Source organism: Geotrypetes seraphini, chromosome 4 (genome assembly GCF_902459505.1).
Source record: "Geotrypetes seraphini chromosome 4, aGeoSer1.1, whole genome shotgun sequence".
In the NCBI taxonomy this organism is placed as follows: domain Eukaryota; kingdom Metazoa; phylum Chordata; class Amphibia; order Gymnophiona; family Dermophiidae; genus Geotrypetes; species Geotrypetes seraphini.
This window is the reverse complement of record NC_047087.1, coordinates 196,858,928-196,871,358: the sequence shown is the minus strand read 5'-3', so window position 1 is coordinate 196,871,358 and position 12,431 is coordinate 196,858,928. Positions and strand designations below refer to the sequence as shown.

Below are 12,431 nucleotides of genomic sequence, written 5' to 3'. Positions count from 1 at the left end.
GAAAAGTTCAGCCTGAATATTACTCAATAGCCCCAAACAATTTATTTAATGGGTCAGTAGCCATTTCTGTCCAGTTAAATCATTCTGGAAAATCAACCAGTCGGTGTTTAAGGGCTCCTTTTACTAAGCTGCGCTAGCGGTTTTAGCACGCACTTAGCATACGCTAAATTGCCGCACGTGCTAGACGCTAATGCCAGCATTGAGCTGCTGTTAGTTCTAGCCGTGTTGCGCGGGTTTAGCATGCGCTAATATTCTGCGCGCACTAAAAACGCTATCGCAGCTTAGTAAAAGGAGCCCTCAGAGTTGCAGCCAGAATGCAAAACCTTTTCTAATTTAAGCGCAAAGCAGGTGATTGTGAGATGTACTTCCAGTTTAGACGGTTTTTTTTTAAATGTTCTTTTAAGATCATTCAAATTACGAAAGCACTGAGTTATGAATCTTGTGCTAATTCAAGCCCTGTTTGTAACTTTTTTGTGCAGAGGCATTTAAGATTGATCAAGATACAGGGCTAATAACATCTCGCAGGCTTCTGCAGTCATTTGAGAGATTCAATCTTACTGTGATAGCGACGGACAAAGGCAGAGCACCTCTCTGGGGAACAGCCATGCTCCAAGTGGATGTAATCGATGTCAATGACAACCGGCCAGTATTTGTCAGACCACCAAATGGTACTATCCTCCACATCAAAGAGGTAAAATGTTCTAGATAGGGCTGAAGTCATAGAGACCATAAAATATATTCAGAGGATATTTTCCTAGCCATTTACTTGAGTAAATAATGATTTCCATAAAGAAGCTGTCTATCTGAAACCTGCCTTTACCTAAGGCCACTAAACCTAAAAGTCAGAGAATAATATGCATGGATTGCATTACAACTCATTACAAAAGGCAAATGCAAATGTCCTTGGGTGCTGTGTACTGCAACAAGTTTCAAGGTGGAAGAACACACTTGCTTTCACATTAAAATGTATGAGCAAGATCCGCAGTTAAAAGTATGCAAGGACTTTTTGGATTTGTTGGGATTTATTAACCGCTTTTATGAACAGATTCGCCCAAGGTGATGTCCAACAGGTACAGTTTAGCGTAAAATTTGCAAACAACAAAACAATAGTAGAATGGCCAAATATAAGCATAATTATAATCAGCCACTATATTCCGGTGCAAACAATTTGAAAACTGCCTTCTTGATTATCACACCATCCAAGTGTACCAGTGTCTGGTGTATCCAGTTGCAAGCACCATTAGAGCTCGTTTTTGCACATAAAACGTGCTTTCCTTGAGAAAAAAATGTTATAACTTACTGAAATAAAGCACATCAGGGGTAATTGTATAGCAGAGTACCTACATACAGTATAGATGCTTACCTCTGAATTCTAGAAAGGTCACCCAAATTATGGTGTGATTCTGAGATATATACACAACATAATTGGTAAACAATCCAATAATAAGGAATAATTGGGCACCAACAAACAATTGTTGCTGTTAATTGGCACTGGATAGGCAGTGTTCCCTCTAAGCCAGAGAAGCAGATGCACAAATCATGATGTGTTCTGAGCAGCAGTTTGTTTGGGCTAGGTTGGCATGTGGTGGTGGTGAGTTGCAAAGGCAAGCAATTTTTGAAAATTATGCCAAATTATTGCCAGTTTTTACTTTTTTTTAAAATTCTTTATTGATTTTTAATCAAAAACAGTGTCATACAAATGAAAGAACAGTAGGTATTACACACATTACACTAATATCTGTACAGGTAACATAAATATTCAATAATTTCATTTTCTTGCATATAATAATAGCACAATATAACCTAATATATAATACAAATGAAAAATAAAGTTACCCAAATATCACTATCAATATTTGCTCCCCTCCCTCCAACTCCCATAATGTTGTAGTGCAGTGTGACATATTGCAATAATAGGGAAAATCAGAATGGAAAGGGATAAAATGAAATAGTGCCAGTGATAATGTATTTTCATTATATCTTTCCTTTGGTTTATCAATAATTTCATTTTCTTGCATATAATAATAGCACAATATAACCTAATATATAATACAAATGAAAAATAAAGTTACCCAAATATCACTATCAATATTTACTCCCCTCCCTCCAACTCCCAACCCCCCCTGGATGTGTAAAGATAAATAAACCAAAGGAAAGATATGATGAAAATACATTATTATGTTTTTATAAATTTAGTCAATGGGCTCCAAATTTTATTAAATACTGCTCCGACACTCATAGAATTCCTATGAGCGTTGAAGCATTTACCTTGCAGGCCCGCGGTAGAAACCTCTACCATGGCTTCATAAAAGGAACCTTATATTAAAAAATTGAGAAATTAAATGATTTCTATTGAATTGAAAAGAAAATATAAAATTGTACAGAAAATATATGTTAAAAAAATATTAAAAAGTAACTTACAGTAAATAGGGATACAGTGATGTGAAAAAAGTTTTATTTATTTATTTATTTAAAAATTTGTATTAGAAACATAGAAACATAGAAAGGTGACGGCAGAAAAGGGCCACAGCCCATCAAGTCTGCCCACTCCACTGACCCACCCCATTAAGTCTGAGTGCTGATGACTCAGTTCCCTAGCTCGACCCTCGTAGGGATCCCACGTGGATATCCCATCTATTCTTAAAGTCGAGCACGCTGGCGGCCTTGACCACCTGCATCGGAAGTTTGTTCCAATGATCCACCACCCTTTCCGTGAAGAAGTACTTCCTGGCGTCACCACTAAATTTCCCTCCTCTGAGTTTAAGCGGGTGCCCCCTTGTGACCGAGGGTCCCATGGGAAAGAATATGTCGTTTTCCATCTCGACACGACCTGTAACGTATTTAAATGTCTCAATCATGTCACCCCTTTCCCTGCGCTCCTCTAGAGTATAGAGCTTCAACTTGCCCAGTCTTTCTTCGTATGAGAGACCCTTGAGTCCGGAGACCATTCTAGTGGCCATCCGCTGGACCGACTCGGCTCGAAGCACATCTTTACGGTAATGCGGCCTCCAGAATTGCACACAGTATTCCAGATGAGGTCTCACCAATGATCTGTAAAGTGGCATGATGACTTCAGGTTTGCGGCTGACGAAGCTTCTCTTGATACATCCCATCATTTGCCTTGCCTTGGATGAGGCCTTCTCCACTTGTTTGGCAGTCTTCATGTCCGCACTGATGATAACTCCCAAGTCCCGTTCTTCTGAAGTCCTAGCTAGTGCTTCTCCATTCAAGGTGTATGCTCTGCATGGATTTCTACTGCCAAGATGCATGACCTTACACTTCTTAGCGTTGAAGCCCAGCTGCCATGTCGAGGACCAGTTTTCTAACTTGATCAGATCTTGCGTCATACTATCCATGAGATTGCTTTCACTTACTATATTACACAGTTTGGCGTCGTCAGCAAACAGTGTTACTTTACCCTGAAGCCCCCGGGTCAAGTCCCCTATGAATATGTTGAAAAGGGATGGTCCCAGGACTGATCCCTGCGGCACTCCGCTAGTATTCCGCTACATCCAACAATTCTGCGCGGGTAACAACACTACATACATAATAAAATAGCAAGCATAAAATCACTAGCACTATTTCATTATCATATCACTAGTACTATTTCACTAGTACTATTCACTAATCATTGGCACTATTTCATTTTATCCCTTTCCATTCTGATTTCCCCTATTATTGCAATATGTCACACCGCACTACAACCATAAAATAATTTGCCTTCCAGTGGCCTCCGTTTAGCAATGTGTGTCCTCCAGTACTGTGCAAAATATGATAGCAGACTGACATATTCCAACCACTCCATTAAAAATTAACAAATGCAAATAAAATGTAAAATTATACCAAATGTAACTCTTCCTCTCTCTGGTTACTCTGTCCTAAATTTTCTCTTCATTTTGTCTTTTCCTTTCACTGGAGTTCCTTTCTACCCTAACCCTTGTTAACCGTGTCGAGCTTTGCGAATGTAGAGATGATGCGGTATACAAACCTAAGGTTTAGTTTAGTTTAGATTTTATTGGACAAAATGTATTTTTCAATTGGCTTTCAGAAGTCAAAACCTCCTTCCTCAGGACAGGATGGTATATTGCTGTTATGGTATCCTGTCCTGACCTGAGGAAGGAAGTTTTGGTCTCTAAAATTAGTCAAAAAGGTATTAAAATTAATCCAATAAAAGGATAGCACTTTATATCTGTTCTCTATTTTTACTTATTAATGTTTATTAACATAGGTACCACACTAAGGGCTCCTTTTACTAAGCTGCGCTAGCGGTTTTAGTGCGCACTACACACTAACGCCTCCATAGAGCTGGCATTAGTATTTTTCGTGTAGCACGAGGGTTAGCATGCGATAAAAACGCTATCACAGCTTACTAAAAGGAGGCCTAATTGCCTATAGCCTGGCTGCCCTGGGTAAGTCTGCTCTTGCTATCAGAAGCTAAGCAGAGTTAAGCCTGTCTAGTACCTGGATGGGTAACCATTGGGCAGTACTACGTGCTATAGGCCACAGGGCCCTATGTTGGGCAGCAGCAACATAGTAGAGCCACATACTGCATAGGAGAAGGCATTGGCAAGCCACTCCTATACTCTGCCTTGAAACATCACATGGAGGATTCCTCACTGTGCATATGGTCAGAGGTCAACTCAAAGGCATACACACACCACACTTATTTATCTTAAACAAAAAATAAAATTATTTTTTCTATCTTTGTTGTCTGTCTAGCTACTTGCTTTTTTCAATTGTATTGGTACCAGACTGGTTTTCAGCATCTCCTCTTTCGCTTCCCCTTTCTATCATCTCCCTCCTCTCTGTCTCCCCCCAACATCTGCCCTCTCTCTCTTTTGTTCTATCCAGAATCTGTCTTCCCCACTTCTAGACAGCATCTGCCCCTCTCTCTCGCTCCCCACCCTTCTGTCTGTCTACTTTTCCATCCAGTGATGGCCACCTCTCTTGTCTCTCCCCGCACTTCCATACAGCGTCTACCATGCCCCTTCTCTCCTTAAATCTATCATTTTCCCTTTCACTTCCCCCTTCCATCATCTCCCACTTCTCTCTCTTCCCCACACCATCTGCCCTATTTCCTTTCCCATCCAGTATCTGCCCAGCTTAGAGGGAACATTGCAATTAGGAGTCACGTGAGCATCTATCTGCTTGCTATTCTATAACACTGGGAGCCCAAATGCCATAGCATGTAACCCAATAGGGGAAAAGGCCATGGGAGGGGCTTGGGCAGATAAGGGGCATTCCAATAATTTGGTTGGTTGCAATGTTATAGAATACTGGGAGTATGTGCCCAATGTGTACACCAGAAAGTATACCTGATTTCAACAGGCATAAGTCCTCATCCCCAAATCTGGTTCAGGAATTGTCACTTTGCACTATTCTATAAAGGATGCTCATCACAACACAGGGGATTTCTAACAGTCTCTGACACTGACCGACACCCCTGGAACAGTCGCTTATTTTTGTCGCCAAAATCCGACGCCGCTTTTTGAAAATGGCTCAGCATTGGAAAAAAATACACAACAGCAGGGATGACAAAAAGCACAAGACAGTGGACTTCCTTCCAAAACTTCTCATGTTGTTTATGTAATAAAGTTCTTGGAAGGAACTCTACTGACTTGATGCTTTTTTGTCACCCCCACTGCTGTGTACAAATACTGAATATACACAGAACAGTTTACAAAAAGATCTGTATGTTTTCAACAAACAAAAGCAATTAATATGGTATTATCCTCATTTAACTGTCTTACTGAACTACGAAGCCATTTGCAAACTACAGGAGTGACTCATTATTGAATGAATTAGCATTAGCTTAAGCTTACAAAATGGCTGTTCTATGAGGCCTATTTATTAAAGTGCGGTGAAGATTTGCTGTTACCATGACTGGACTGGACTGTGGTGGATTGTTTCTTCTGTTGCTTTTAGTACTGGCACCTCTGATATAGTTTTATAAAAGTAATATAAATTAACTGGATATTAAAACATTCAAAAAATGCCATCTTCATCTATAAACAGATGTATAACCACTGAATTTTTTTTGCACAAATAGGAAATACCTCTAAAATCTACTGTTTATGAAGTATATGCCACAGACAAGGACGAGGGCTTGAATGGAGCTGTGCGTTACAGCTTTTTGAAAACTGGCGCAGGGAACAAAGACTGGGAGTACTTCGGCATTGATTCTATCAGTGGGCTCATCCAAACGGCGCTTCGTCTGGACCGGGAGAAACAAGCTGTGTACAGTGTAAGTTTGTGAATGTGTAGGTCACATGAAGTGATCCAGTTGCACAGCCTTCCCCTCATAGGTAGGCACTTCTCATCTGGTTCTCCTCTTTGGTAACTTTGGTGACAAAAATCTCATTTGGCAGACAAAGAGTTGTGTCCTGAGCATTTGAAGCCATTCTCATTTAAGCAGTTTAAGCAAGCACTGTGCTCTGTTTTATAACAAACTGACTGGCGGTTATTACTTCAGAAGATAAGGGCAAAAAATGTGGATTTTTACATTTTTATTATTTTATTAAACTGGAGGTTTTATATTCAAAAATGAGTTTGCTTCCAAATTGGGCTATATACGAAGGTAAATCAAAAAGTAAAGGCAAAATACATTTTACGGCTTTAATAGAAGTAACTGTGAGCAATTAAACATATCACTTTTCCACATAGTCCCCATATTGTATCATTCAACCAGCTTCTGCATTCCTGCAGAGAAGAAGTTTTTCAGCTACTCCTGAAGCCAGTTGAGCACAATTTCCTTTACTTCATCATACTTTGTCTTTTGCTCTCTGGGTCACAGTGATGCACCCAAGTCTCATCACCAGTGACAGTTCTCTCCAGAATACTCAGATCTTCTTCGTATCATCTCAGGAACTGGATCACAACCTCCACATGCAGTTGCTTGTGCAGATCAGTAAGCTGTTTGGGAACCCATCGTGCATAGACTTTCCTGTATCCCATGTCATCATACATTATGGTAAATGCAGATTCATCACGCAAAAGAAGACCAGCTTGCCTTGAGATACAGACAGTTCAACAAAAAGGCAAGGGAGACGTCTTTTCAACCAATGACAGAGTCTTTATTCAAAAATGTTGTCCCAACAAGGATCCTAGTTTTGGTAGATCCATAACTGATATCCAAATTTGCAGCCAATTGAGACACCATTATCCGTCAGTGTTCTCTAATCAAGACATCCTCCTTGCCAATGTGCTCTTGTGTGCACGATGTTGATGAGCAACCAGAACGACTTTCGTCAGTTACACCTGTTCTTCCCGCTTTAAACCTTTTTACACACTCATGAATCTTTCGTTGATTCATGGTGTTATGTCCATATTGTCCAGACAATGAATTTCCACAGGTTTCACTCCCTCTGCCCAAAGAAAGCACACCACTGCATTTTGTTCTTCAATGTTACAATCTTGCAATGGAGCATCCATGTTTCTGACCTCGTGGTTGCTACATGACTAAAGACCGAATGCTGCACTCTGCGTGGACAAACTATCCAACACACAATGTACGAGTAGATATGTTGTATTTTGCTAGCTCTCTTCCAGTTATCATGTAATTTAACAATTGCCTTTAATTTTTGATTTGCCCTCGTAGTAACTGTTGACTTCCAGCATTTAAAGGGCAAATCTGTAAAGTGGACACCAACATTTACATGCCTAATACATATGTAAATGATTTGATTTGAATACTGGCATATGCACATCTATTTGAACACATATGTGTATAAATGAAAAAAAAAATCACCTAAGCATTATATAAATACTCGCATATCTTAGATACAAAGTATTTCACAAGTGGGTGGAACATGGGCAGAAGTCATACAGATGTAATTTCTAGACTACTCTGGCCAATATTCAAAGCAAGTTAACTGGCTGGGAATGGCCGCCAATCGGTTAGCTTGCTTGCTTGTGGCTGGGATTACCAGATGTCCGTGAAAACCCAGACATGTTCTCTTTTTAAAGGACTGTCTGGGTGTCAGAAAGGACCTTCCAAAACCCAGTAATTTGTCCAGGTTTTGGAAAGCCCTGACCTCCTGGCTGTGTCTGGAGGACCTCTGAGCATGCATAGATGACATCACATGCATCCGCACCTGCTCAGAAACCCTGCAGATGCGGTCCAGAGGTCGGAAAACAAAGACGAGGCTTTGCGGGGTGGGGCTAGAGGCAGAATGGGGAGGAGTTAGGAGTGGAATGGAGCAGGGCTGGAGGCTGAACAGGGTGGGCAGGAGGCAGAATGGGACAGGGCTAGGAATGGAACAGCCTACTTATGGCTAGCTAGTCATTTTCAGTGACACTTAACCAATTATTGCCACTGAAAAGGATCGGTTAAGGTTGAACTTCAAGCCAGTTTCATTGGGGGCATTCCGGGGCCAGAGTCTGGTTACATCACAATTATTCAGACGTAACCAGCCAGGTTTAGCATATAAACAGGACTACATAAATAATTGTCCTAACTTAATCCACTAAACCGGGGCTGGTTAAGTCTGAATGTTAACTTAACCGATCATGTGCTAACGGGCTTAAAAAAAATGGATATTCAATGCTGAAGACTGGACAATGCCCAAAATTGAATTTCCAGTTCTAGCGCTGGTGGCAGAGAACAAACGTTGTCCACTGTTGCCTGAATATTGGGGAGTATGAGTTCTATAAGTATTTCAAGCGGTGATGGGACTAAAGCGTGCCAATCGCACGCAGACAAAGGAACTCAGACATATGCATGCAGGACGTCAGCGTGCCAGATTATAAATTAAATTTAAAGCACTCCGAGGAGGTGTGTGGGGGTAGAAGTTTTGGCATTGCCGTTTAAAATCCTGTGTTTTGGGATATCACTGATCTGGTATAGAGCTTGTATTTCTGTATAAAATCCTAGTTTTCAGCCATTGTGTCTGCTGATTATGTGTAGAAGGGAGGGGCTCTGATTTATTACTAAGGTTAACTGCATTAGCTTTGGGACAGTGCTGTGAACAAGTCTGCCCTGTGAACTTCTAAAAGCTAAATTACTCAGCATTTCATATTCAACTTCTAAAAGCTAAATTACTCAGCATTTCATATTCTGCTCTTTTCACTGTTTTTCAGCATTATATCTGCTTAATTTCTCTTCTCCTCTTAAAAAATTTATCTTACCCGTAGTCATATGAAGAGGAAGAGGAAATAAGATTTAACAAAAGAAAGAGAAGGGTTTACTTTTTTTTGTTTGTTTTTTTAAGTGGAGGAGAAGAGAAATTTCCCCAATGAATATGCATGAGATCTATTTGCATGCACTGCTTTCAATGCATATTCATTGGGGAAATCCTGAAAACCCGACTAGAATACGGCTCTCGAGGACCAGAGTTCCCTACCCCTGCTCTAACTTAATATCAATACCTAATATTCAGACTTATCTCAACAATGAGATTCTGACTACTCTGACTTGTCTGCATTGGAATCTTATGACATACCATCAGATCCTTCTCCACCACCTTCTTACAGAACATCTCCACCAGTCTGTCTTTTACAAAATATATCACAAGAAGCAGTGTGGGTTTGAGCTCATAACCTCAGGGTATTGAGGCTGCAGCTTTAACCACTGCACCACACTCTCCCTCAGACACTTCACTGAAAAGGACTTTTATGTAGATGACAGCTTGAAATCCTTGCCCACAGCCAAAGAGACAATTGATCTGCTAAAAAGAACAAAAAACAATATTGGCAGAGACCAATCCTAGACTTCACAAAATTGCTTCTAACAGTCCAGAAGTAATGGCAGCATTCTATCGAGAGGATCATGCCAAGGATTTAATAGATCTAGATTTCAGAGTAGACACCCCTCCACTTCAGAGAAGTCCTAGTCCACATTGGGACATAAAGAAAGACATTTTTACATTTCAAGTGTCTACCCAAGAAAAGCCTTATACACATAGTGGTATCTTATTGACAGTTAATAGTCTGTATGATCCACTGGGGTTTGTGGCTCCAGTAACCATCCAAGGGCAAGGGAGAACCCTATTAAGAAAGCTGTCTCAAAGCACTAATGAGTGGGATGTTCCATTACCATCAGAAATACGAAAGAGTGGGAGAGATGGAAAGATTCTTTAAAGAATCTTTTTTTTTTTTTTTTCCATTATATTTTTATTTTCAAATTTTACAAAAAGTGTACATAATAATAAAATACATTTGATAAATGCATGGTATCACTTTTATATCTAACACAATGTATGTCTGAATTTGATTTTCCCCTTCACCCTCCCCCCACCCTTTTATTGCTTTAATATAATATTTTCAAATTTTATAAAAGTATACAACATATTAGAATACAATTGATAATTATTCAATAACATATTTATATCTAATACAATATATTCTGGATAAATTTTATTCATTTTCCCTTCCCCCACCCTTCTATTTTTTTTTAATCATTTGTTACATTTTGTATCATATATTATAATATATTATATATAAATTGTTTTCCTTACCCCCCCTATATGTGTGTCATAAAAAAAAAATCTATAAAAGAAGAAAAGAAGAAAAAGTATTCTATTATTTAATCATTACAGTATTTTGTCAATGGCCCCCATATTTTTATAAATTTATTATATGTCCCCTTTTGTATTGCTAATGTTCTTTCCATTTTAAAAACATGGCATATTGTATTCCACCAAAATGTGTAGTTTAGGTTGTTGTAATTTTTCCAATTGTTAGTTATATGTTGAATGGCAACCCCTGTCATAATTAATAAAAGTTTATTATTTTCTGGTGAAATTTGACTTTTTTTTCTCATCATTGTTCCAAATAAAATTGTATCATATGATATTTCAATATGATTTTCCATTAATTTATTAATTTGTGGCCAAATTGAATTCCAAAATATTTTAATATAAGGACAATGATATAATAAATGATCTAATGTCCCTGGTTCTAGATTACAGTGCCAGCATCTATTAGACTTAGAACTGTCTAGTTTTTGTAAACGAGTAGGGGTCCAAAAAGCTCTATGTAATAAAAAGAACCATGTTTGTCTCATAGACGCTGACACTGTACATCCCATTCTCCAAGACCAAATTAGTGGCCATTGAGATGCATTAATTTGATGTCCAATCTCAATGCTCCAAATGTCTCTTAGACCATTTTTTGGTTTTTTATTCAAATATCCAGATATTAATTTATACCACAATGCGGCTTGATGTCCTAGGAAGTCTGCTTTAAAGCATAAGAACTTTAAACTATATTGATTGTTTAATGATTTCCATTCAGGGAACCCAACCTGAATGGCCTGCTTCAATTGCAACCATTTAAAACTTTGTGTTTTATTAAGACCAAATCTATGTTGCAATTGTGAAAAATCCAGCAGTTTACCTTCTGAAATAATATCATCTAGAGATCTAATTCCTGCAATAATCCAGTTCTTCCAAAGGATTTGAGCTCCGCCTACTTTGATCTTGGAGTTTATCCATATGGATTGATTAGTTGATTTATATATTGGGATGGTTGTTAATTTATCAATAAATCTCAATGTTTTCCAAGTATCCATTATTATTTTATTTTCTCTGTATCTTTTAGGTATATTAATACTTGGTAAATGAACTAAATTTAGGGGAAACATAAGGCGCCATTCCAAATATAACCAATCTGGTGCATTATCTATAAGTTCTGGGAGGATCCAATACATACCCTGACGTAGAATATAGGCTTGATGGTACCTATAGAAATTTGGAAAATTTACCCCTCCCTCCTTAATTGATTTTTGTAAGGTTACTAAAGCTATTCTAGGTGTTTTACCAAGCCAAAGAAATTTTGTTAAAATTCTATTAAGCTTCTTATAAAAGGACCCCTGAAAATAAATAGGTATCATACTCATTTGGTAGCAAACCACAGGCAACATCATCATTTTAATAGTTTGAACTCTGCCCCACCAAGATATATGTAATGGGTTCCATTGTTCACATAACTCCGTTACTTTTTTTAATACATATTTTTCATTTTCTTTTACAGTATCTTCAATTGTTTTTTTAACTTGAATGCCTAGATATTTAAATCCTTCTTCTTTCCATATGAATGGAAAAATATCAAATAATCCTTTTACACAGTAAACATTCAAGGGTATAATTTCAGATTTATTCCAATTAATTTTATAACCTGAAAATTTGCCAAACTTATCAATTAATTCCAATAAAGAAGATAAGGTAGACTCTGGATTTCTCAAATAAAGCAAAATATCATCAGCATAAGCCGAAATTTTATATTCCATATCTGAATATGGAATTCCTTGTATCTCCCTCGTTTGCTGTATTGCTAACAATAAGGGTTCTAATACAACATCAAATAACAAAGGAGATAAAGGACAACCTTGTCTAACTCCCCTCTGCAATTGAAAACCATCAGATATCTTATTATTAATATTTAATCTTGCAATCGGGAAGCTATACAATGTTTTTACCATTTGTATAAATCCA

At 38.3% G+C, this 12,431-nt stretch overlaps 1 protein-coding gene across 1 annotated transcript in view; it reads left to right on the top strand.

The window, feature by feature from the left end:
• The window catches only part of CDH23 (cadherin related 23), a 1,673,137-nt gene that overhangs the window by 1,555,491 nt on the left and 105,215 nt on the right, over positions 1-12,431 (top strand). Inside the window, exons 54-55 of the mRNA XM_033942780.1 lie at positions 480-691; positions 6,050-6,244. Of these exons, the coding sequence (XP_033798671.1) occupies positions 480-691; positions 6,050-6,244 (407 nt within the window). The remainder of the gene's footprint in view (positions 1-479; positions 692-6,049; positions 6,245-12,431) is intronic.